Raw genomic sequence first — 27,597 nt, forward strand, 5'->3', positions numbered from 1 at the left:
GACATCAAAACCAGATTATTTATTTTTTCATGGGAAAGACATCCCTGCGACATACACCTTCATGTTCTTAAAAAAAAAGGAAACAAAAACCAGGTAACATTCCCTGTCATAATTGCATGCAGTGGTTAGTTTGTGAAAAACTCAACTGTTACTGGAAGATATCTGATATGGATAGTTTTTCCTGACATCAATTCAGTATTACACCGTTACCCAGTACCTCCTACATGTAAAGCAGGTGGGTCAGATGGGAAAAATTCCAAGAGCAACCTGTTGCATAGCATAGAGATACATCAGTCTCAAATCAAGCACATTTGAAGGTACTCGTAACTCTGGTGCTTAAAAGTTGAATATTCACAGGAACTTCTCTGGGATTTTTCCATCGCATCCCTCTCTTAAGCTTGAGAAGTGAACAGTCCCAAGGTTTTGATGATCCCAGGAATGTCTAAGCCACGTGGCCACTGTTTACATTTAAATAGTCAACTGCTCATAACTTTACTGCAACATTTCTTCTCTATTCCCTTTGAGCAGCCTTTCTTTCAGCTTCCATTCTCTTCAGTTGCCTTTAATCTTTTCCTTTAGCTACCTGGAAAATGCATGATGAAGATGAAAAAAAAACTATTAAGCAAAAAAACGATAAAAGTCTCCTCAGGAAACAGATGAGAAGTTACAACAGGAATGGATCTCGATGCCTTAGGGAAATAGGAAATTACAAACTGACAGTTTCAAGGATAGCAGGCATGCTCTGTTAGCAGTCAGGCAGTCAGTAAATTTGAATGACATCGTCCCATTCATCAACAGGCCAGACACCGTTGTACTGCACGTTGGATGGTGAGCTCTTCCAGTCCCATGTCTTCACAGGAACCTTCCAGTTTGGGCCATAGTTGGCTTCAATATACTGAAGGGTTTCACAGGGCACATGTACCCTGAGTTCTACAAATTCAGTCCAACACAGAGTGAATTTTGGAAAGAGATACCTGGGTCATAACAAAAGAACATGGTCACTGGCAGAAGACTGAAATATACCTCTAAATAAGTTCATGAAGAAAGCAAGCAACTGCAGTGAGTGGCCATGTTACATTTATAATAATTTTTTTCTTATTTTGTAAGTTCTTATCTATGAAATATTATTTACATACTGGACAAGGGTGTTATTATCAACAGTAACTGGTTGACATTTACCACGTGTTCTTAAGAAGGAGCATTTCTAATCCTTTTGCTGCTTATTCCCATAACATTCTGCCACCTATAGGTAATCACTTAGCTCTAAACTAAACCAAAAAGCATAACAATGCCAGCTACCAATGGGAAAACAAGATAATCAAATTTTATTAGTGGATCTATAATCACCAAATAGCTATTTAGCTGTTATTAACCCAAGAAATCATTTATCTATCAGAACTGCAGTGGGCATGCATATGCAAAAGCTATCAGCAAACCACTGAAATAATAGATCCTCCAGACAGTGAACTCTGAATAATAATTTTAAGGAGAATGAACAGGTAATTTAAATAAACAAATCTGCAAATTAAAAAGTCAGTTGGAAATGTCACCAAAATAATTATTTAATTATTATTAAAATCAAATGTTTATATTCACCGACAAAAAAATGCAGCTTTCACTGATGCTTCACACTACTGGAATCCTTGCTTATCATTTGCTCATTCCAAGTGGCTGGGATAAGGCTATGTATTCTTGTGCATCTACATGACTCACTATTTTTATTCCAATTTCAGTGTCAGTGTTCTTTGGACATAAAAGTACTGAAAAAATTTTACACTTACACAAAGTCCTCTATGTTAAGAACCTACAGAATTAACTAATTTTAAAGATTAAAGTATATACTGTATGGATTTGATTGCCAGATTCAGTTTTTGTAAATGCTTATTCTTTGCTGAAGAATGCAACTGTCCAGCATTAATTTTGTAAGGAAATAGGAGGTCTCAACTGCTGTAACTCCAAGACAAGATAAGGAGGATGTGCATGCTTGCTTGTGCCTGCAATGTTGAGCAAGTATCTGCGTACAGGAAAATGCAAACCATGCAGACAGACTTGCGAGGTTTCAAAAACACCTCTCCAAGGAAACAGAGACTAAAAATGACTAATGAAAAATATTTTAGAGACTAAATGAGAAATTCTTTCATTCTCTATTCTTTTATTTAGCAAGATGTATAGAAAACATGCCTGTCTAAATATTTAGCTTTCTGAAGAAAGTGTCTTTTACCCTTCATTTTTGAATACATAAATATCTTGGAATAGAACTCCCACTTTTATCTGTGATCATCTAGTAGCAACCAATATCTCTTCCGACACCACAAAAACAGCTGGCGAGATTCCGTTAAAATTGTTAAAGTGGATTTAAGATTCAGCATGATCAAACCACCATTCCTCTTTTGACTGACCTCCTCGCTTTACCTTTCCCCAAAATTTTGAAAGGTCTGAAGATTAAGCAAAGTTGAGGGTCATTCTGGTGTTGCAGGCATTCAGATCAAGCACCCAAAATCATCATATTTCACATCTAAAAAGCTGTGATTTTTTTTTCTTTTTCAGAGAAGGTATTTTGAATAACACATATCTGGAATTATTTGGCTAAGCATTCTGAACAGCCATGTACTGTCAGGGCTCGAGGCCTTTGTCACAGTAAACAAGCAGGGTTTTTTTCCTCCTTTTCTATATGGATTAAGTACAGTAAACTATGCCTAAGAAACATCAGTTCAGAATTAGAGGCTTTCTTAGAGGCTTCTGTGTTTAAGCAAATCATTTTGTATTGAACTAGAAAGCCACATTTGTAAACTTTGAAAAAAATTGCCACCAAAAACAAGTACTAGGCTACAAGAAAAGTAAAGTGTTTTACGAAAGCTGGAGTTCCAAAGGAGCTGTAATATCCTAGGATACAGGAGGTGGAACAGAGCACAGGTTCACATCTACCTTCTATTCTCATGCATTGGACCAGTCGTATCAAAGGGGCGGTGGTGGGAAAACAGATCTCAAGGTCTGATGCTACAATGGAATTTTGAAGAGCATGTCAACTCCACTGGCATGGAAAGACCTATTGCAATCTAGACACCACAGAAGCATAAAGGAAAGGAAAGGAATTTACTGGTCAGCTTCCTCCTCAGAATGCATCACACAAAATCCTCTGAAATCCTGTATGGAAAAACAGACACTAAGCCTACTTTGGAAAACTATGAAATTGTTGCTTATTTTAAGAAAAATACTCTGCAGCACAGCACATTTTCTGTGGGAATATCCCACGAGCTCTTCCTTTAGTCTATTTGAAAGTGTGGCTTTCAACTCTGGTCATCAACGTATCTTACCCAGTCTTTGTTTATCCTTTCATAACAAAGATAACTAAGACCAGGACTAGTCCTAGAAAACTAGGACTCAGACATTATCACCAGCCAGATCACAGTGTTCGCTAAGTTCCCATTAGCTAAGTATAAGCAAATACAGTTCTGGCAAAATATGAAAGATAATGAAATCCTACAGAAGTCAACAAGGTTTTCAACTAGTCTGCAATTGTATCTTTCTGAGTTAAGGTGGGTGATGGAAAGAAACAAATCTAATTATCAAACCTTTATTCAGTTTGCTGAGTAGATCAGGAAGTTGTACTTATTTGCTGATTTAATACTGAAAGGTATGAGGCAAGAAACGTAGGATCCTATTTAAAATTCCATTTTCAGAACATGAACAGCAACAAGGTCTGCAGTAGTCATCTGCATTGCTGTCACAACATTACAATCAATGAAATATTCCAAATCACTACCACAGAATCCAAAACTGTGGGGCTTACTTTGCAAGGACAGTTGAGGATTTCTGCCATAACACTCTGTCATCAAGATGGATGTCTAAGGATTAATGTTTCACTGCAAAATTAGTTTGTGCAACAAACACAGTTTTAGAGACTTCTTTCTCATCTTAGCTGTTTAACTCAGAGCTTACCACAGTCCAGATAAGATCTGGTTGACACATGACATGCCAGCATTGCTTTCGATTTCACGAGAGAACTGACATTTGACAAGCCTAGCACCTTTCCAGTAAGGCATAGTGCTGTTCTCTTTCTGCTTCTCTGGTCTCAAAGTGCAAAATATCCACTGATTCTCCCAACAACTGCCTTTTCCACAAAGAAAAGTGTTGTCTGCCTTGCCAGACAACAACACACAACACCCAAAATGCCAACACTAAACACTAACTTGTTCAATTTCTTTCCTATTAGAGGTACAAATCCAGTTCATACTTAAATTTCTTGCCCGATTTGGCCTGAGTTCCTCCATTCCATACGTGGTCATCCTCTTCATAGAAGAAAAAAATATCAAGTTTCACATCATCTTCTCCCTGGAAAGAGAGTTCCAAGCTGTCTTCTACCTGCAAGACAAAAATACACACTCATATACTCATAAAAATATAAGGCTACTTATGTCAGCAGGTTTCAGAAAACAAATTTATTTTGGTCAGGTATGCAGTGATTCCTATACTAACTGAAGAAAATAAACTAACTATGCTTTTTTTTAATGCCTTGAGAACATTGGAAATTTTCTGCATCTCAATGGGACTATTTTTTTCTTTTCTCTCTGTAGCCCCAAGAGCTTCAGCACACCATCTCATTGTCCTCTGCTACAACCAAATAATCTCAGTGAATAAACACATGATAAGTAGGTGTCTTCATTTAACACACTTCCTTTATGATAAAACACTTGCTAGCACTAGTAATGATATATCACTTGAACTGTGGCTGAACCTTCATATTCCTGTAATTTTGTTTCTTTTCTCTACCATTCCACAGCCTACACTCTGAAAAAGCTAAATAAATCCCACAGAAGCTAATAATGAACAAGTCCAGTGCCCACCTCAAGCCACCCTTCCCTTTCTGCTGGTTTGACATACAGGGCTACAGATAATCTCAGAGCTATCACCAATCCTCCCATATGATGAGGTCCACTCAAGCTCAAAGACTAAATTCTGCCTTGATCCTCACGTTTCCCTAGCACCACTGACACAGATTAGACCCCTTTAAAACTTAGTGAAATCTTCTGAGGTGGAATTCAGACTCCCCAAACGGGGCTGAAGCTAGTAAGAAGGGTATTTCTCACACATTGTCTGAGAGAACAACAAAAATCAACAAGATTGTATCTTTAGGTAAAACCTTCGTGAGTAAATGCCTGCTGAGGAAACTTCAGATACCCACTTCTATGTAAAGTGATCTGCAGCCATACTCAAACTTACGAACCTACAGAAAGACACATGAAGTAAATTGTTCATTATCTATGTACCTTGCCAAATTTGTGCTTCAGTGGTAATCCTGCTTTCTGAAAGGCTGGAATGATATCTGCTTTGTAGTCCCTTATAAAGACTCCCAAATCCACATCTTTGCTGTGAGGAATGACATTGCACTGTCTATACCAGCCTGAGGGAAAAAAAAAGAGAAAAAACCAAACTACTTAATTCAGGAGAAATATATCAATAGAACAAAAGCAAGATAAAAATGAACTGACTAGAGGTCACCTAGCAGAGATCTTTTAATAAGGCCATAAACAAGACTTCTGCCTTTCTCTAATATGAAATGAATCAAAATCAAAACAAATATTACTGCACTTATAGCCAGGTCTTTCCTCCAGAAAGCCAAGAATGAGAGAGAAAACAGTAATGTTTTTGAAGCTAAAATATCTTCAATTTTCTAATTTAAATGTCTTTAAAGAAAAAATATTCTTTATCTGGGACCAAATCTAATCAGCAATGAACAGTTACAGAGCTATAGCTGTGCTTTTAATTTGAAACTATTATTTTAAATAGTATCTGGGCCATTAATCATCTTTCAATCACCACTGCAAAACAGTAAAACAAGAAGTGGGACATCCTTTTCTTTATTTCATTAAACCAGCCTTTAGTAACTGTTCATTCAGAAAATTATATTCCCTAGGACTAAAGAAACACAAACCAAATGTGCACACACATGAATTTCCATAACCTATTTCAATAATAAAATAATCTGATAAGATACTACGTCCATCTTCAGCAGAATTGAAAACTTGCAGTACCTACTGTAATAGGCTGATATTTTGTTAAAAGGATGTGTTTTTAAATAAATCTAAACTATTTTTTTAAAAGTCAGTGGTAAGTACCAAATTGCATGGGGAAAAAAATCAGGTGAGAGTTTACATGGACAGCAGAAATAGGTGTCCCTCAGTGTGTTTTCCAACCAGCATTTCAGTAAATTCCAAGTCACACAATTCAGGAAACTGCTGATTACTTTCTAAGCAGTGATCAACACAACACAGATAACGCTAACATTAAACGTTTCACTGGAAATTTGCTCAGCATCTCCAAGACTCAGGTTTCTAAAGAAAAAGCATATTGTCAGGAGTAAAAATGCCTATTTCAGTACAGCTAATGCCACATATTAGCTTCCAACCTGGTACATTTAACCTCAGCTGACATCACAAGCAATACAGGATGAAATATTTAAAGTTTCAGATTAGTTTAAAAATGTAACATAACACAAATGTTTTACCAAGGCATGTTCCACTGCTCAGCCAGAACTTTACTCCTAAGTTATTCAGTGTCAGGGCAGCCAGATGGAGCAAGGATTTTGCTTTTTTTCTGAACTCCACTGCATCAAGAGAGGCATCATCAGGATACAGCTGGAAGGCAAAGGAAAAGTAAGCAAGCTGTTGTCAGAGACCAAACTTGTCTCTTCATTTTTCAGGTCCTAAGAAAAAAAACTTTTAAAAATTTACTTAACTAATATCTGGGCAGTATCTGTTTTCACATACACAGCCCAGTTTGAGAACATGTACTGGAATGACAAGTTAAAGTTTAAACTCTGAAACATCAATCTTCAGTTTTTCCCAAGTAGCAGAATGTAAAGTCACAGTGAAATAGACTAAGAATATATGCACTAGACACTGATCCCAGCACTCGGCAACAACACAGATGAACCCTAGTTCTGCACACGCTGAAATCAATGCCCAGAGTCCGGAGGAAAACAGAGACAGAGTTATTTCCAACACATCAGTTTATATGGCGCCACCAAGTGTTACAACTGAATGTTGACAACTTCTGCCATAGAGTAGAAACAAAGCGAACACAAAACCATGCCCATCTTCCAGCTACAGCTACAGCAAAATGTTCTGTTAATGCAAAGCCAAAACCGACATGGTAGTCTGGGCACATATTATCACATCAAGCACAGAAACAATGCACCACTCAGCTTCACAACTTATTTCATTAAAAGCTCTTGGGCAACAAACAGCTGAAATGAATACTTCCTTTTCAAAACAGATGCCAGCTGCTTATTTCAGTATTAAAGATCCAGCAAAGTTCAATATACCTTCTGAGTCACATTTTCTCTGCCTGTGGTGATTACTGCCTGGAGGTTTTAGAGCTGAAGTGGAGCATGCTAACAGTTTCTGTCCTTTATAGGTGAAGTTACAACATACAAGTACCCTTGGGTATAGTAACCCTCCTGCAACACATATAGGGAGCAGCTTACTAGACTGAACAAGGATGGTCTTCCCTTCCTTGAGGAAGTCCCTTCCCCAAGACCTCAAATGACTGAAGAATGGAACCTCACATCCTCTTTTTTCCCCTTCCATGAAGCCAGAGGTGGCTCAAATTCAGTGATCTGATTCTGACTCCACAGTTTTGACTGTGGTAACTCTTGACTGCTCTGTAACTCAGTCCTTTTCAAGTTGGGACGAAATGTTTCCCAAATTGCAGCAGAAAGTTTTCTATTATCTGCTAAATCAGGTAGCAAAATTCTAAAAATAATACTCTAAATGGTGATAACATTAGCTTATATGGTCAAAAAGCAACAAAGTCAGTAATTTCAGAATGAATATACCATTTCAAATAAACTGAACTAGGAACATGGAACTGCAGTTCAAAATAATGTAAAATGAAGTATTACTCAGAACTTTGAGAACTGCCATAAGGAAAATGTTCAACCAAAAGATCTTAGCTTTATTTACATGAAATCTTTTTAATAGTAACAATGTGTGAGAACTATGGACATGTTGGCTACCTCTTCTTTTCAAAGTTTTTGAAAATGGAAAAAAATGTGCTCACAAGTAAAAAAAGACAGACCATGACTTTCAGTTACAGTTTTAGTTTTATTATCACTTACTAAACTCTGTGGATTGAGTCTTAGAGGCTGTATTTAGCTTTATGTATGTGAATAGTCCCATCTAGGTAAAAAACAGTGTTTATAGGTTTGGGTCAATCAATGAAAATATACATTACATCTCAGAGACACTACCTGATTACCACTAACCTGAAAGAAAGCCCGAGCTTCTCTGTACCTACATTCAAGAAATCTAGAGTGTGACATCTCCTCTAGAAAACTGGATGGATTTTTTGGAATTTGAACTTTTAAGTCATCAATGGAAACAAGCAGAAGTTCTGGCCTGCAGGAAAACAAAGATGATACATTACCATATTTGATTCCTTTACAAACCACAAGCCACTTTTTCCTCTAGCTCAGGTTAAAATCTTAATGCATACTACTGGCAGTGATTTCTCTGTCCAAATACACCCAAAAACAACTATAAAAGAGCAACAAAAGCTTCAAGAAATTCCCTATACACTTCAAAATTTTGTTTAAAGAAATTCTATGCCAATAAACATACAGTTAGTTCATCAGATCATCGATTCCTTTACATGACGTGCACTGAATTTGTTCAGAGCTGTTGTTCAGTACATTTGAAAATTCAGGCTATTTATTTAGTTATCTAGGTATGGGTTGCAGTTAAGAACCAAATTTTACCCTGTACTTTGAGTCTATTTGCATTCAAAATTTAAAAACTGTTCAGCCTTCACAATGAATGAAATGCACTATTTAACAGCTTACACCACCAGCTTCAAATGTTTAGGCACATAACCAGTACAGATTCCATGTTTTAAAAGGAAGAAAGAATGGTGTCAATTTTAAGGAAAAAGTTAAATAGATTTATTTTGATCTCTGAAATGTTTGGCTATTTTTCTCTGATTTATGGCATATATATATGATTTATGGCATATATACCCTACAGTAACACCGTTTGTAAAGCGTAGTGGTATGTGCTTGGCTTTGAAAATAGTGATAAGATTTGCAATGGTCTGTACTTCCTGAAATAGTGCTATTGAAAGCACTGTAAGAAAAGGCAGACATTTACAGTACTTTACCAATGTAATGCAAAGTTTAAGCATAAGACTATGGACAAATAACACCACCAATTCAAACATTTATGCAAGAAAGGAGTCCCCTCAGCACGTTAAAAGTGAGGATGAGATGCAATGGTTCACACATGTCTTTGTGGCACAAATGTCACCTCTCTTTATTCATGTTCTTTTACACTGATTATTTGGCCTGTTACTGAATGGATTTCTGTTGCTTCCCCTTTTCATTTAAAGTTACATATCCATGTTCAACTTTTGAATACATCTCGTGACAGAAAGAAAAACAAGTATCTATCAGCTAGTACTACATCTCCTGCCACTTCTACTTTACCCCTGTGTTGATAGCACTGATGGCTATCAACAAATTTCAAGCTTTTAAATATATTAAAAGTAAACCACTGACGCTAGCAGAAGACCCTTTGGGACAATCAACCTCAGTCATGATGACTTTGACTTATCTTTCTACCTGCTCCAACCTGGCTACACAGCACCTTCCTCTAAAATGCAGTTCTTAATTTATAAACAGTGAGAAGCTCTTGTTTTCAGGTAAATAGAACTAGATTTACCTTCACACCTTATTTTACCTGCACTTTGAGGGCTGAACCATACATGAGCTAAATTTTACAGCCTGACTTCAGGGAAGAGAGTAATTTTATATACAGGAGAAAAAAGTTATTTTGGAAGTGCCACTATGGCTTTTTCTCTCTTCTGTTTTGAACTCACTTTTCATATGCTCCAGGGTAGCGACCAAAGTGGAGTTTCCGGAAATGCACAAACTTTCTGTCCATATGTTGCTTGAGTCTCAGGGGGCCATGCCACAGATAATTACCACTCCTCTCATAGAAGACCACCAGGTGAATGGCATGAGATGCCAATTTAAATATATAGTGCAAGGGAATTTCAACCCCAGACAGGTCATCCATCCCGTCCAAGCGGGGGTCCTTGTTTATAATCTTTAGCCATTGGAATCCCATTTTTTCCGCAGTTCTAAAAAGGCCCACCTAAAAATGAGAGAGGGAGGGAGAGAGAGAGAGAAGTTAAAGATTAGAGAACTGAAATGAATGCTAAATGCTTATTATTAACTGACATTATTCCCCATTTTCATTTTCTAATCAGACTTAAGCACAAACTACTCAAAAATTTCTAAAACCTTAAAGATCAGCAACAACAAGCAATTCCAGCCACTGTATTTTCTTGTCTTAAATTTTGTCCCTCAAACTGTTCAATAAAACAATAAATAAATGTTCTAAGCCATGCTTGGACTAGGTTTGCTCCTTGGCATAGTACCCTTCTCTGCATCCTGAAACTCTCCTCTAAAGTAATTCTTGTGCTGAACTTGGCATTCCTAAGTCCTTGAATAATGATACCACTAATACAAAAACAATTACTGCAAAATCTTCTTTTATGAGTTACATAAAAATTTGTCTAAATGTCACCAAATACCAAATGTTGCACTACGTAACAGGCTTTCATATTTCCATAGAAGAAGGGAATTAAATTCTGGCTGATAAGAAAATAATGAATCACAATCATAGAATGATAGAATCATAGAATGGTTAGGGTTGGAAGGAACCTTAAAGATCATCTAGTTCCAACCCCCTTGCTGCAGGCAGGGACACCCTCCACTAGACCACATTGCCCAAAGCCTCCTCCAACCTGGCCTTAAACACTTCCAGGGATGCAGCCTCCATAACCTCTCTGGGCAACCTGTTCCAGTGCCTCACCACTCTAACAGTAAAGAATTTCTTTCTAACATCTCATCTAAATCAACCCTCCTTCAGCTTAAACCCATTACCCCTTGTCCTGTCACTACACTCCCTGATAAACAGTCCCTCCCCATCTTTCCTGTAGGCCCCCTTCAGGTACTGGTAGGCCGCAATTAGATCTCTCCAGAGCTGCCTTTTCTCCAGGCTGAACAATCCCAGCTCTCTCAGCCTGTCCTCATAGGAGAGGTGCTCCAGCCCTCTGATCAGCTTCGTGGCCCTCCTCTGGACTCGCTCCAACAGCTCCATATCTCTCCTGTACTGGGGCCCCCAGAGCTGGACACAGTACTCCAGGTGGGGTCTCACAAGAGCGGAGTAGAGGGGCAGGATCACCTCCCTCGACCTGCTGGTCACGCCTCTTTTGATGCAGCCCAGGACATGGTTGGCTTTCTGGGCTGCAAGCGCACACTGCCGGCTCGTGTTGAGCTTTCCATCAATCAAAACCCCCACGTCCTTCTCCTCAGGGCTGCTTTCAATCCATTCCTTGCCCAGCCTATAGTTGTGCTTGGGATTGCGCCGACCCACGTGCAGGACCTTGCACTTGGCCTTGTTGAACTTCATGCGGTTTGCACGGGCCCACCTCTCCAGCCTGTCAAGGTCCCTCTGGATGACATCCCTTCCCTCCAGCATGTCAACCCCACCACACAGCTTGGTGTCGTCAGCAAACTTGCTGAGGGTGCACTTGATCCCACTGTCCATGTCGCCAACAAAGATGCTGAACAGTGCCGGTCCCAGTACCGACCCCTGAGGAACGCCACTCGTCACCGTTCTCCGCTTGGACATTGAGCCATTGATCACAACTCTTTGAGCGCGACCACCCAGCCAATTCCTTATCCACCGAGTGGTCCATCCATCGAATCCATGTCTCTCCAATTTAGAGACAAGGATGTCGTGCAGGACAGTGTCAAATGCCTTGCACAAGCCCAGGTAGATGACATCAGTTGCCCTTCCCTTATCCACCAACGCTGTAATCCCATCATAGAAGGCCACCAAATTTGTCAGACGCGACTTGCCCTTAGTGAAGCCGTGTTGGCTGTCACCAATCACCTCCTGACGTGGTTTAGGCCCAGCCAGCAGCTGAGCACCACGCGGCCACTCACTCACTCCTTCCCCAGCGGGACGGGGAGGAGAACGGAAAAACAACGGCAAAGCCTCGAGGGTTGGGATAAGGGCAGTTTACTGCGACAGCAAGGGAGAGGGAAAAACAATCAACAACAGTGCTGATAACAAATATTAACAATGGGTGGTAACAGAGAACAATTTACTGAACCAACGACTGACCGCCGTCCTGGAACCGCGCTGAAACCACGCTGCCCCCTCCCCTACCCGACTAGCCCCCCTTTTATGGTGAGCATGACGTCACATGGTATGGAATAGCCAGCTTGGGTCACCTGTCCTGGCTCCTTGTGAAATTAACTCTATCCTTGCCAGAACCAGGACATTATCCACCCCTTATTGTATACCATCTACGTCATGCCCAGATTATTTCACTGACACCACTGTCTTACTCCATGGGCCATCGCTCTAAAGTGTCCATCGAGTTCATATAGGCCATGGCTTTGGGTTCCATCTGCCATTACAGTGTCTCAGAGCAGGAACAATGGTGCGTGCTGCTGGATTGTTGCACGCTGCATCCGGAGTATTTTTCACGGCTGGTGTATCCAGTATGGTCCATGCTCGCAGTCTGGACGTCAAAGATGTGATTTTCGATGAAGTTCCTGGGCACTAGTTGAAGTCAGTTCCAAAGTCCATCCTTCATTAGTTTTGGGTGATTCTTATGATCATACCATTGATACAGTATATAGCTATTAACATCATGCAATTTAATTTATTGGCTATTTTCACCCAAAATCAAATCCCCTTGGGGTACACACTGGACTTCCCCATCTTTTCTCATCACCCACCAAGTGCACCCTGGTCCCTGAGTAAAAGTAATCCCGCACATGGGCTTGCCTTTGCCTGAAACAGGGATAACCCAAACTGTTTTACCCAACATATTTTTCATGCGCGGTACAGGAACTTTATCCCCTTCTACTGGGCGTGGAAATTTTGATTGGGCAGGGTCAGCTTGACTGGCAGATCCCCTCGTGTTAACTAACCAGGTGGCCTTTGCTAAATGTGTGTCCCAGTGTTTGAGGGTCCCACCACCCATTGCTCTCAGGGTAGTTTTTAGCAGTCCATTGTACCTTTCAACTTTCCCAGAGGCTGGTGCATGGTAGGGCATGTGATAGACCCACTCAATACCATGCTCTTTGGCTCAGGTGTCTATGAGGTTGTTCCGAAAATGAGTCCCGTTGTCTGACTCAATTCTCTCTGGGGTGCCATGTCGCCACAGGACGTGCTTTTCAAGACCCAGAATAGTGTTCCGGGCAGTGGCATGGGGCACAGGATATGTTTCCAGCCATCCAGTGGTTACTTCCACCATTGTAAGAACATAACGCTTGCCTTGGCGGGTTTGTGGGAGCGTGATGTAGTCCATTTGCCATGCTTCCCCATATTTATATTTCAACCATCGTCCTCCATACCACAGAGGCTTTACCCGCTTGGCTTGCTTGATTATGGCACATGTTTCACATTGATGGATGACCTGTGAGATGGCGTCCATGCTCAAGTCCACCCCTCGATCACGGGCCCATCTATATGTCGCATCTCTTCCTTGATGGCCTGAGGTGTCATGGGCCCCCCAAGCTATAAATAATTCACCCTTGCGCTGCCAGTCCAAATCCACCTGAGCCGCTTCAATATTGGCAGCCTGATCTACCTGCTGGTTGTTCTGATGTTCCTCAGTGGCCTGACTCTTGGGTACGTGGGCATCTACGTGATGTACCTTTACAACCAGCTTCTCTAGCTGGGCAGCAATATCTTGCCACAATGGGGCAGCCCAGATGGGTTTGCCTCTACACTGCCAGTTGCTCCGCTTCCACTGCTGTAACCACCCCCACAGGGCATGGGCCACCATCCATGAGACGGTATAGAGGTACAGTGTTGGCCACTTTTCTCCTTCAGCAATATCTAAGGCCAGCTGGATGGCTTTCACCTCTGCAAACTGGCTCGATTCACCTTCTTCAGCAGCTTCTGCAATTCGCCATGTAGGACTCCATACAGCAGCCTTCCACCTTCGATGCTTTCCCACGATGCGACAGGACCCATCAGTGAAGAGGGCATATGGTTTCTCATCTTCTGTTAGTTTATTATACCGTGGGGTTTCTTCAGCATGTGTCACCTTCTCCTCTGGTGACATTCCAAAACCTTTCCCTTCTGGCCAGTCTGTGATCACTTCCAGAATCCCTGGACGACTGGGGCTTCCTATTCGAGCCCATTGTGTGATCAGTGCAACCCACTTACTCCATGTAGCATCGGTTGCGTGATGTGTAGAAGGAGCCCCCTCTTTGAATATCCAACCCAGCACTGGCAGTCGGGGTGCCAAGAGGAGCTGTGCTTCAGTGCCAATCACCTCTGAAGCAGCTCGAACCCCTGCCGATATCTCCTTTTACGTTGGAGTGTAGCGGGCCTCGAGTCCTCTGTATCCCTGACTCCAAAACCCCAGGGGTCGACCTCGAGTCTCCCCTGGTGCTTTCTGATAGAGACTCCAGGTAGGACCATTCTCCCCGGCTGCGGTGTACAGCACATTTTTTACATCTGGTCCCGCCCAGACTGGCCCAAGAGCTATGGCATGAACTATTTCTTGTTGCATTTGTTCAAAAGCTTGTTGTTGCTCAGGGCCCCATTTGAAATCATTCTTCTTCCGGGTTACATGGTAGAGAGGGCTTACTATCAGACTGTAATTCGGAATGTGCATTCTCCAGAAACCCACAACACCTAAGAAGGCCTGTGTCTCCTTTTTGTTGGTTGGTGGAGAGACATGGCTGCTATTTTGTTGATAATATACATTGGGATCTGACGCCACCCATCATGCCACCTTATTCCTAAAAACTGGATTTCCTGCGCAGGCCCCTTCACCTTACTTCGTTTTATGGCAAAGCCAGCCTGCAGCAGGGTTTGGATTATTTTCTTCCCTTTCTCAGAAACTTCCTCTGCTGAGTTGCCCCATACAATGATGTCATCAATGTACTGCAGGTGCTCTGGGGCTTCACCCTTTTCCAGTGCAGTCTGGATCAGTCCATGGCAGATGGTGGGGCTGTGTTTCCACCCCTGGGGCAGTCGATTCCAGGTGTACTGGACGCCCCTCCAAGTGAAGGCAAACTGTGGCCTGCACTCTGCTGCCAAAGGGATCGAGAAAAATGCATTAGCGATATCAATTGTGGCATACCACTTGGCTGCCTTTGACTCCAGTTCATATTGAAGTTCCAGCATATCTGGCACGGCAGCACTCATCAGCGGTGTGACTTCATTCAGGCCATGACAGCCTACTGTCAGCCTCCACTCTCCATTGGACTTCTGCACTGGCCATATGGGACTGTTAAAGGGTGAGCAGGTTCTGCTGATCACTCCCTGACCTTCCAGTTGACGAATTAGCTTGTGGATGGGAACCAGGGAGTCTCGGTTGGTGCGGTATTGCCACCGGTGCACAGTTGTAGTAGCAATTGGCACCTGTTGCTCTTCAACCCTCAGCAACCCTACAACAGAAGGGTCCTCCGAGAGACCGGACAAACTAGACAATGGTTCAATTTCCTCCGCTTCCAAGGCAGCTATTCCAAAAGCCCACCGGTAACCTTTTGGGTCTTTGAAATACCCTTTCCAGAGGTAGTCTATGCCCAGGATGCACGGAGCCTCTGGCCCAGTCACAATGGGGTGCTTTTGCCACTCATTCCCCGTTAGACTTACTTCAGCCTCCAACAGAGTCAACGGTTGGGATCCCCCCGTCACACCAGAGATAGAGATGGGTTCCACCCCTTCATAGTTCGATGGCATTAGGGTACACTGTGCACCAGTGTCCACTAGGGCCTTGTACTCCTGTGGGTCCGATGTGCCAGGCCATCTGATCCACACAGTCCAATACACGCTGTTGTCCCTTTCCTCCACCCGGCTGGACACAGGGCCCCTCTAATCTTGCTCATCATATTCGCTGCTCATCTCTTGCAGAAAGGACTTAGAAGTCCCTTCAAGAGGATCATAAGTGCAGTCAGGCCTTCCACTTGATCTGGGGGGCTGCCCGGTGGAAACTGGAGTAACATCCTTTCTGGAAGAGTCCCTTTGTACAGCTGTCTTGCCTTGTAGCTCATGTACATGTGCCCGCAGGATTGAGGTAGGCTTCCCATCCCATTTCCTTATGTCTTCTCCGTGGTCATGCAGATAAAACCACAGGATACCTCATGGTGTGTATGCTTTATATCCCGTCTCCGGAGCAGAAAAACGCTTGTTCCTAACAGCTGAAATACGGGTCTGTGCAGGTGGGGAGTACGATATATCCTCTTTGAGTTGCTGGACATCCTGGGACAGTTTCTCCACAGCCGAGATGAGGGAGGAAGAAAGGCTCTCTTCATATTGCCGGAGTTGGCCAGCCACTTCATCCACTGTGGGTCCCTCTTCACTCTTCCAGTCAATTACTGCCAGTGAGTTGGCATACGATGATGGTGCACTTCGCACAAATTTTCGCCACATGGGTCGGATACATTGGACTTCATTGGGGTCTGTGGGTAACTGTGTGTTGTCTGGATCATAATAAACCACTTCCCGCACAGCTAATTCCCTCAGATATTGGATACCTCTCTCCATGGTGGTCCACTTGCCCACCCGACATACGACATCTTTGCTGAAAGGATACCTTTCCCTCACACTTGACAGGAGTCGCCTCCAGAGGCTGAGGGCCTGTGCCTTCTTCCCAATTGCCTTGTCAATGCCCCCTTCCCTAGACAAGGATCCCAGCTGCTTGGCCTCCCTGCCCTCCACTTCCAAGCTATTGGCCCCATTATCCCAGCAGCAGAGCAGCCAGGTAATAATGTGCTCCCCCAGAAGGCGGCTGAAGTCTTTCTGCATATCTCGCAACTCACTCAGGGACAGAGATTGGGTGATCACTTCTGGTTCTGGCTCTTCTTGTTCTCGTGATGGCCCCGGTTCATCATCATCTCCCACTAAGCAAACCGATTTCCTTGTGTATTTCTTTCTGTGTATAGGGGCGACTGATATTGGTATGGGTTGATCTTTTGGCTCAGCTACAGTACCTATTGCAGGGGTTTGGGCAGCTGCAGTGCCTGTTGCAGGGGCTTGGGCAGCTGCAGTGCCTGTGGGTCCGCTCTCTCCCTTGGGATGGTGCTGTCTACTATCAAGCAGTGTTTGATAAATTGTGGCCAGGGCCCAGCATAGCGCAGTAACTTGTGTCTCCTTAGAATCCCCACAGCATTTTCCTTTCAAATATTCTACCATTTTATCAGGGTCTTGCAATTGTTCAGGAGTGAAGCTCCAAACCATTGGGGGTGAAAAGGTCTCTAGATACCCACCCATACTCTCCCACATGCCATGCCAGCCCTGACCATTCAAGTCTTGGGGAATATCCCTGGGTAGTATTCTTGCAACAATTTTTGCTAACCCTGAACAGGAGTAGGAAAACATTCAGGAGACCTAGCAATAGGAATATACTGGCCTGAACATTCCAAGGGTATTCAAAATTCTCAAAAATTGTTGTGACCAACCAAAAAGGAAAAGGGGAGGTGAAAGAGTGGGAGAAGGTATGCCCCCCTGTCTTCCCCATAGATTGGGTCCAATTATTAATCAATTCTGAAAGATATTGACCGAGATACGGGCATGACAGAAATGCTACGTACAAGTACCAGCTCAGACTCATGACTGTCGATGATATCTTATCATAAGTCATTATCACACAATACAACAATATGAGAACAGGAACCCCTCTCCCAGAGGTGGTAAACAGCACTGCAGGGATTACATAGAGTAAACACGAGTTTACAAACCAGAGCCATGTGACCAAATAGAACATCATTATGACCAGTGACTGTTTCATTATATGTAACATTATAAATTCTTATAACAATTTTGCTTTAACACACTTGGGTCAGACTTGTCGTTATTACAACCCCTCGAGCCCCACGTTGGGCACCAAAAAGGACTGACGTGGTTTAGGCCCAGCCAGCAGCTGAGCGCCACGCGGCTGCTCACTCACTCCTTCCCCAGTGGGATGGAGAGGAGAATGGAAAAACAAGGGCAAAGCCTCGAGGGTTGGGATAAGGGTAGTTTACTGCGACAGCAAGGGAGAGGGAAAAACAATCAACAACAGTGCTGATAACAAATATTAACAATGGGTGATAACAGAGAACAATTTACTGAATCAACGACCGACTGACCAGACAGTCAGCCCGTCCCGGAACCAGAACTGCGCTGAAACCACGCCGCCCCCTCCCCTACTCGACTAGCCCCCCTTTTATGGTAAGCATGACTTCACATGGTATGGAATAGCCCCTGGCCAGCTTGGGTCACCTGTCCTGGCTCCTTGTAAAATTAACTCTATCCTTGCCAGAGCCAGGACACCTCCTTATTTTCCATGTGCCTGAGCATAATCTCCAGGAGGGTCTGCTCCATAATCTTGCCAGGCACGGAGGTGAGACTGACCGGCCTGTAGCTCCCTGGGTCTTCCTTTTTACCCTTCTTGAAAATGGGGGTTATGTTCCCCCTCTTCCAGTCGGCGGGAACTTTGCCAGACTGCCAGGACTTCTCAAATATGATGGCGAGTGGCCTGGCCACCTCATCTGCCAGTTCTCTCAAGACCCGTGGATGCAACTCATAAGGTCCTATGGACTTGTGCACCTTCAGGTTCCTTAGATATTCTCATACCTGATCTTCTCCTACAGTGGGCGGTTCTGCATTCTCCCAGTCCCTGCCTTCTGCAACCTGGGCAGTGTGGCTCAAGGATTTGCCAATGAAGACTGAGGCAAAGAAGTCATCAAGTACCTCAGCCTTCTCCATACCCAGGGTAACCAGGTCACCCGTTTCATTCCGGAGGGGACCCACATTTTCCCTCATCCTCCTCTTATCACTGACATACCCATAGAAGCTTTTCTTCTTGTCCTTTACATCCCTGGCCAGACTAATTTCTATCAGGGCTTTGGCTTTCCTAACCTGATCCCTGGCTGCTCAGACAGTTTCTCTTATTCTTCCCAGGCTACCTGCCTCTGCTTCCACGCTCTGTAGACTTCCTTTTTTTGTTTGACTTTGCCCAGGAGCTCCTTGTTCATCCATGGGGGCCTCTTGGTGTTTTTGCCTGACTTCCTCTTGGTTGGGATGCATGGCTCCTGAGATTGGAGGAGGTGACCCTTGAATATTAGCCAGCTGTCTTGGGCCCCTCTTCCTTCCAGGGCTTTGTCCCATGGTATTCTACCAAGCAGATCCCTGAAGAGGCCAAAGTCTGCTCTGCTGAAGTCCAGGGTAGTGAGCTTGCTCTGCGCCCTCCTCGCTGCCCTGAGGATCCTGAATTCCACCATTTCGTGGTCACTGCAGCCAAGGCTATCCTTGAGCTTCACGTCCCATACCAGGCCCTCCTTATTGGTGAGAATAAGGTCCAGCATGGCACCTCTCCTTGTGGGCTCCTCTATCACTTGGAGGAGAAAGTTATCATTGACACATTCCAGGAACTTCCTGGATTGCTTATGCTCAGCTGCGCTGTCCCTCCAGCAGATGTTGGGGTGGTTGAAGTCCCCCATAAGGACCAGGGCTTGTGAGCGTGAGGCTGCTCCTATCTGCCTACTGAGGGCTTCATCTGCTCAGTCTTCCTGGCCAGGTGGCATGTAGCAGACCCGCCACTATAATGTCCCTTGCCCCAGCCCTCCCTTTAATCCTCCCTTTAATCCATAGGCTCTCGGTGGGCTTCTCCTCCATCCCCAGGTGGAGCTCCATGCACTCCAGCTAATCACTGACATAGAGGGCGATGCCCCCTCCTCGTCTGCCCTGCCCGTCCTTCCTAAAGAGCCCGTACCCTTCCATCCCAACACTCCAGTCATAGGAGCTATCTCACCACATCTCTGTAATGCCAATAAGGTCATAGCCTTGCAGGGACACACACGTCTCCAGCTCCTCTTGTTTGTTCCCCATGCTCCGTGCATTCGTGTAGAGGCATTTCAGTTGTGCCCCCGATGAGGCTGACTTATTGGCTGGGGTGGCTAGGATTCTTTTGATGTATCTTCCCAGTGTTACTCCATTGGTTCCTGTTGCATCCGGAGCCCCCAGCTCGTCTCTACTAGGCTTTGAATGTGCTGTAGTGCATCTAGCATGTCTCTGAGCAGTAGGCCGAGGGCCCTCACCAGCTCCCTGTCCCTCCAACCTGGGCACATTGCCCCACATGTCGCTGGCAAGCCCAATGTTATCGCCTTCCCCCTTCGAGCCTAGTTTAAAGCTCTGTGTTGGGCTTGTGTGGCAAGGTTTTGGTAGTGGGGGGGCTACAGGGGTGGCTTCTGTGAGAAGCTGCTAGAAGCTTCCCCTGTGTCTGATAGAGCCAATGCCAGCCGGCTCCAAGACGGACCCGCCGCTGGCCAAGGCCAAGCCAATCAGTGTCTCTGTGATAACATATTTAAGAAGGAAAAAAAAACAGTTGGGGGGAAGTTTTTGCAGCTGGAGAGAGAAGTGTGAAGATGTAAGAAACTCTGCAGCCACCAAAGTCAGCGCAGAAGGAGGGGGAGGAGGTGCTCCAGGTGCCAGAGCAGAGATCCCCCTGCAGCCCGTGGTGAAGACCATGGTGAAGCAGGCTGTCCCCCTGCAGCCCATGGAGGAAGGATGAGGGGGTGTAGAGATTCCACCTGCAGCCCGTGGAGGATCCCACGCTGCAGCAGGTAGAGGCATCTGAAGGAAGCTGTGACCCCGTGGGAAGCCCGCACTGGAGCAAGCTCCTGGCAGGACCTGTGGATTCGTGGAGAGAGGAGCCCACGCCAGAGCAGGTTTGCTGGCAGGACTTGTGACCCTGTGGGGAACCCACACTGGAGCAGTTTGCTCCTGAAGGTCTGCACCCTGTGGAAGAGACCACGCTGGAGCAGTTCGTGAAGGACTGTAGCCCATGGGAGAGACTCATGTTGGGAGAAGGTTGTGAAGGACTGTCTCCCGGGAGAGGGACTCCATGCTGGAGCAGGGGAACGATGAGAGGAGTCCTCCCCCTGAGGATGAAGAAGCGGCAGAAACAACGTGTGATGAACTGACCATAACCCCCATTCCCCATCCCCCTGTGCCGCTGAGGGGGGGCGGAGGTTGAAGCCGGGAGTGAAGTTGAGCCCGCGAAGATGGGAGGGGTGGGGGGAGGTGCTTTAAGATTTGATTTTATTTCTCATTCCTCTTCTCTGTTTTGCTTGATAATAAATTAGATTACTTTCCTCTCTCAGTTCAATCTGTTTTGCTTGTGACAATAATTAGTGAGTGATCTCTCCCTGTCCTTATCTTGACCCATAAGCTTTCTGTTATATCTTTTCTCCCCTTTCTAGTGAACGAGGGGAGTGATAGAGCAGCTCTGGTGGGCACCTGGCCCCCAGCCAGGGTCAACCCACCACAAGCTCTATCGATGAGCCCTGCTAGTTCCTGGGCAAAGATCCTCTTCCCCCTTTGACAGAGATGAATCCCATCAGGGCTCATCAGGACTGGTGCCGTGTAGGCCGTCCCATTGTCAAAGAACCCAAAGTTGTGGTGTTGGCACCAGCCACGGAGCCATGCATTTATGGACTGTGTCCGCCTGTTTTCCTCCCAGCATTGCTGCCCTTAACTGGACGGAGGGAGGAGAATATTACCTGTGCCCCCTCGAATCCTTCAGTGACAGTTCCAAGAGCCTGAAGTCCCTTTTGATCGCTTTCGTGGTGCGTGCCTCTGCTTCATCCCCACCCACATGGAGGAGCAGCAGTGGGTAATAGAGGGCTGTACGAGGCTGGGGAGTTTCCTAGTGATGTCCTTGACACAGGCCCCAGGGAGGCAGCAGACTTCTCTGAGAGGAGGGTCTGCCCTGCATATCAGGCCCTCTGTACCCTTCAGATGGGAGTCCCCCACGACTATAACTCTCCTTTTCTTCTTTGTTGGGGTGGTCACGACCCGAGGCATGGGCCTTTTGGGCCTACGTGCTACCTCTGGAGTGGCCTGACTGTCATCCATATCCTCGCTCAAGTGGCCTCGTACCTATTGCACAGGGGTATGTGGGATGGCGAGGTGGGTGAGGAGGAGAAGGTTCTCCACCTGCCGCACTGCGCATGAACTTGTTTCGACTCACTCCCCTCTCTGACGCTGCTGCCTTCTGCCTGGCAAGGGGAGGATACAGGGTTCCCTTCACTTTGGCTTTGGTCCGTTGGCTGTCCCTGGTTCTGTCTCAGGGAGGGCAGAACTTGGCTCCACCAGTCTGTCTCTCTCTCAGCCTCTCTGATGCTCCTTAACCTCTCCACTTCCTCATGGAGTTCTGCCACCAGGCTGAGCAGATCGTCCACCTGGTCACACCTCAGGCAGCCAATCTCACTAGTGCCTTCCCCTGCCAGTGCCAAGCTCAGGCACTCCCAGCAGCCTGAGAGCTGGGTGGCTGCACGCTTCTGTGGCAGCTCTGTCTGCATTGCCACACGCCTTCTGGTGAGCACAGAGCTTAGGGCTTTCTGCCTGGTGGGCGCCATGGCTGAACTCTCTCCATGAGAGAGTGATGACCACCAGTGGACTCTCCTCTTGAGCAGGTAGACTGACTAGGCCCTGCCCGCTCACCCTGCCTGCGCAAACTGCCGCGCCACGGTCTGGCTGACACACCACGCTCTGTTTGCCCGCTTGGTTCACTGCGCTCCGGGTCACTAACGCTCTCTAGGCTGCTTCTTATAGGCGTCAGGGGGTGGGTGCCGACACTTTGGCAATGCCCAGGTCTCATCAGTGAGAATTAAAGACTCATATGATTCTATGATTCTTTAATTCCTTTACAGCTATGGGTAAAACAACTGCCTGATCAGATCCTGAGTACCATCACTCTTCACTTGAGTGCGACTCCTTCAGTAAAATAGTCACAGATCATTTTAATGTCTCCTGCTTTTCAAGAAAAAAAAAAAAAAAAGCAAAAAACTGTTTGCCACTGGTATCTTTAGTCTGTATAAATTAATCTAATAAGTATTTCCAGATGACACTGAATTGAGAAAATAATCTGGGATTCCATTTTGTCCTTTATCACATGGTATATCTCTGTTTTTTACAAATCCATTTAAAAGCCTCAGAAAACCAAAAAAAGCAGAGATATCAACACACTAAGTGACAAAATACAATGGCGTTAAGTACAAGGATGTAATAAAAAAAGAAATGTAAATCAGCAGACTATGGTAATCTTTCCAGTCTTGTCACATCAATAATTGCATTTCGTCCTTGACAGATCTCTAAATTCAAGATTTATTACAGCTGTACCTACATTACAGGTGTAAGGTTTTCCTTCTTCCTTTCTAACAGACTACTTTATTTTTTCTTTTTGGCATGGCCTCTTACTGCAAATGTTTATGAATATTGCAGACAGCTTCTAAAAACCTTCAGTTATCTATAAATGACTCTTAATGTATCCAGACTAGTGCCTGGATACCTTCTACTTTAAAAAAAAAGTTTCCTCTACCAATACCTTTGCAAGATTTCCACACAGTGAATTCAGAGACTTTAATACAAACATGAAAGCATTACATCACAAAATTATGGAACAGTTGAATGGATTATAGTACAAAATGTGAACTGAAGAAAAGGCACTTACCTCATGTTTCCATGTTTTGTCCAGTAGTGCAAATGTAGTAAAGTCTCTTGGAGCACAAAAGTACTTGCATTCTGGACTAGGGCCATCAGAAGAACCTCTGATTTTTTCAATGTCTTTATCAACCAGTCCCAGAATCAAAGGATCGATCAAATACACTGGTATATTGTGACTGGATATTAAGCCTAGGAACTTCCTAACCACGTGCTGTTTGACAGAGAATAAAATCAGAAGTTAGAAACACCATCTTTAGGTGAACAAACGTTAACATATTAAAACTCTTTGACGGAAGGAAAAAAAACCAACCCACTGAGAGAAGGAAATCTTATCTCCCAATACATTTTCTGAGTGTGCACTTTCATGAAGAATCGTGGAAACAGAAGTTTTCTCTTTCAGCAGAACAGGCTGCTCTCACCAAGCCTCTTTCCAGGCCTCTAAGACTAGAGTAAAAACCTTTCAGCTTCAATTAGAACTTTCTACAAGTTAAAGCACTCTTAACTCTAGAGTGCTAGACTTGAGAACATACTCCAAGCTAAACTCTAGATTCTTTCAAGCTCTCAATTGAGTTGGAAAGCACTTGAATAAACCAGGATTATAGGATGAGATCTGGTGCATGTGTGGGTGCTGGCTGATGTCATTCTGAGGCTGCTCTGCCACACCTTGAAAGGCGATAGTGGTCAGGAGCTGTTCCTCAAGTCTGAGAAAAGTCAAATCTTGTGCCATCTTCAAAAAGGAGGATCTGGGGGACTCTGGTCACCTTAATCTCAATCCCCAGGAACCTTCTGGAGCAAAAGCCCCTGGAAAGTCACATCCAAGCACATGAACGACAAGGATGTGCTTGGGAAAGCCAACCCACACCAAGTTGATGTGCACCTAATCACACCAACTGCTCTTGAAAAGTCATCTATGGGCAACACAAGAGCAATGGATACTGTCCATACTTTGATGTTACTCAAACAGTATCCCTAGACCTCAGGCATGACGCCTGCTGTATATGAAGGGTGACTCAGTGACAAGGTAGGAAGTGAGTCCTATCCAGTCTTTGGATAGTGTACCCAGGGAACTCAACCATAGCAACATGGCTCAAGGGATTAAAAGCTGGCAGGACCATGGAGCATTTTGCTTTGTTACTAATGATCTCGAAAGATCAAATCAAAGCTTCATGAGAACTCTGTCCAGAAACAGAGTAGGTTGGAAGCCCACTGTGACCATGTCACCTAGCATCTAGTAGGTAGTTCCAAGAGCTACCACCTCCAAGAACAGTGAGACATTCCTGGCACAAGCAAGCAGTCCACAGAGCAGTTGGTTTGGATTATTCCCAAGAACAGCTCTTAACCAGAGCATCTTTCCTCTTACTCAGCAGAAACAAGGCATTTAAATGGCTATTTTGCTAACTAGCAACACTATCATCTCGCATCCAAAGCAAAAGGCAGCCAGCTCCCAGCACATCGTTCTCTTTAACCATCTGTGTTGTTTTTCTGCTGGGAGATCTGTTAACAAAAGACTTGTGTAAAAGTGTTTCCAAACAAATGCTAAGTACAATATCATAACTGAGCTTCTGATTCCCTGAGGCCAACGTGATGTTTTGGTTGTATTCAATCCTGCAAACCTTAAGTAAGACACAAGAAAAAATATCCCATTTCAAGTATTTAATGGCACTCCTAAGACTGCTCCTGAACACTGGAATACAGCAACTGGTGAATGCTGAAATGTAACATTTTCCTGCTTGTAAAGAGCTTTATGACCAAGCATAAGCCAGTAACACAAAACATTGAGTAGCAGGTTGAACAACTGGAGCGAGCAAAGGGGAATTCTGTGACCTGCAGCTGATTCTTTCATCAGGCTACTGAGTATCAAACAACCTGCACGTCAAATAAGCCAATCTTTTCAATACTCAGTCTGAAAGAACACAGAAGCCTGGATCAAAACTTCCGTATCAGAAAGAACAAGCCTTCCTTCTTAAAACATTATCAACACTACTAAGGACTGCACAAGCAAAGGCTGCTAAGCTGTAACTGTTTATCAATCCATTTTAAACTGATGTGTTGAAACACTTCATAACTTTACTCAGTGAAGAAAGTATCTCTTAGTCTTTAATACTGAACTTGAAATTCCACGTGAGTTCTCTGAGACTTGCAGAAGAACTGTATGAACAAATGACATTGTACATACCCATCTAGTGCTGTCTTGGCCTGACTGTCTTCCTCTGAGTTTGGAAAAAACTGCTCCATTCTATCAAAACCAAAGAAGGGGAGGGGGAAAGAGAAAGAAGAGAAAAAACCTTTCAGTTGAATCCCTGCTTAGGATTTCTTAACGACATTCAGGGGCATTAATCCAGTTAGCACTTTATAATTATGGCTGTGGTTATGCCTCTGGTCACTCAACTATAGTACTGAATGTGAAATCATGAACAACTGCTCTGGCTTAGTGTATTTAGAAGGACAATGCAAGCATTGGGGACTTTCAGACATGCAAGGATTGCATGATCAGGCCTCAGGTTTCTAAGTCAATATGCCAGTAAATGTAAACTAGGAAGATGATAAACACTGTTAGGCTAATACCACTAGGGGAAAGACAGCAGGACTATGCCTTGGTCTTTCCTGACGTAATCCTAGAGAATTACATTTGAAAGACAGTATATACATATGATAAAGCCAAGGTGGTTAGTGGCTCAGCTTTTAGCTTCTCAAAAGTATGAAAAATATCTCATTCTCAGCCTTACTGTTTACAGCCATAAGAAAGAAGTCAAAGGTTGCAGTACCACCTAACACTAAGACTGCCTGCATTTATTAAGAATGCCCTCACCAAAAGAAAACAAACTCAGGAAAGGTGATACCTATGTGGTGGTTCTGTAAAAATAAAATTAGTTCCTTTGTTGAATCTGCATTGCAAGTGTAAACTATAAAGCCATCAAAACCCCAGAGTATTTCACTTATAGTAATATTTACCGTTTTCTGTTACAGAAAATCACACTCAGCTAAACATTCCACTGGTGGTATAAAAGCAGGATTTAATCTATAACATCTAGAAAATTATGAACACTGAATCACAAAACACTAAGACAACTGCAGAAAAAGCTGTGTTTTCTTTTAAAAAACACCACTGTTGAAAAACCTGCAAGCAATAAATGCTGCCTTCCTTGTTTCTTCAGAAAAGCCCTAAGATAGCACTTGGTTTGACTTTATTTCCAATAAAAGTCACTTAATAACTACAGTAGGAAGGCTTGTGAAGATTAAAAGTCTTGGTGGCTCAAACCTGCACCAGAGACCATGGAACGGCATTCCATTTTGGAATTAATGGGATGCCTCCGGCTGACATAACATGTGAATAGCAGGCTGACAACTGAAATCTGCACTCCTGCCATGAGAGACTTGCTCGGGCTACCCAGGCACTTCATGTCAATACTACTGGGATTGCTAGCCATATGAGGGAAGTTTGGGGGTGGCACTAATGCTGCTAAAGGACTTTGAAGAGAGTAAGCATTATACTGGATTACTCCACAAAAGCAAGCCTGTGCAGGACAGCGCTCTCTTACCTTCTGCGACAGATAGAACTTGTAATAGTACAACTGGAAGAGGAGGAAAACCAGGCTGGTCAGAGAAAGGAGCGCCAGGACCACGTTCTTATTGATCTTCTGCATTAGTCTTCGGGGCGCTCTCGATCACCGCCAGGAAGCAGCGCGGCGTCGCTCATCATCTCCCGTTTCCCAGCTCCTCTCTGCGCGCCGGCAGAGGAAAACGGGGCGCTGAGAAGGCCGCGGCAGCGGCTGCAGCCAGCAGGCTCGAGCCGGGCGCCGCGGCGGCCGACGGCAGCCCTGCGGACCCGCAGCGGGGGCTCAGCTACGAGGCCGGCCAGCCGCACCGCCGCGCCTCACCCAGCCCTCCCCGCTCCCACCCACCGGGCCACGGCGCCGGGACACCGCACGCTCCCGCACGGCCACCCTTCCCCGCCGTGCGGCTGCTCGCCAGCCCTTCCTGGCGGCCGTAAAGCACCGCCCGCCGCCGTATGCGCATGCGCGGCGGGGGCCGAGCCCGCCCCGGCGCTGGGGGCCTTCTGCCGCGC

The 27,597-nt window shown here is 44.6% G+C and overlaps 1 protein-coding gene across 3 annotated transcripts; it reads right to left on the minus strand.

The window, feature by feature from the left end:
- On the minus strand, positions 1-27,542 carry FKTN (fukutin). Of its 3 annotated transcripts, none has more exons than XM_075740864.1 (9): positions 27,071-27,542; positions 25,708-25,767; positions 23,539-23,742; positions 9,874-10,151; positions 8,267-8,399; positions 6,506-6,635; positions 5,268-5,401; positions 4,191-4,362; positions 1-974 (listed from the first exon to the last, which is right to left on the minus strand). In XM_075740864.1, the coding sequence occupies exons 1-8, from the start codon at positions 27,173-27,175 to the stop codon at positions 4,210-4,212; spliced, it is 1,197 nt and encodes a 398-aa protein (XP_075596979.1). In that variant the 5' UTR covers positions 27,176-27,542; the 3' UTR covers positions 1-974; positions 4,191-4,209. The 3 variants fall into 3 exon arrangements, with proteins under 3 accessions (XP_075596979.1, XP_075596977.1, XP_075596978.1); XM_075740862.1 differs by having other exon boundaries at positions 4,235-4,362; positions 27,071-27,538; XM_075740863.1 differs by lacking the exon at positions 25,708-25,767 and having other exon boundaries at positions 4,235-4,362; positions 27,071-27,528.
- Positions 27,543-27,597: the final 55 nt, after the last annotated feature.

The sequence above is a fragment of the Balearica regulorum genome, chromosome Z, assembly GCF_011004875.1.
Source record: "Balearica regulorum gibbericeps isolate bBalReg1 chromosome Z, bBalReg1.pri, whole genome shotgun sequence".
Classification (NCBI taxonomy): domain Eukaryota; kingdom Metazoa; phylum Chordata; class Aves; order Gruiformes; family Gruidae; genus Balearica; species Balearica regulorum.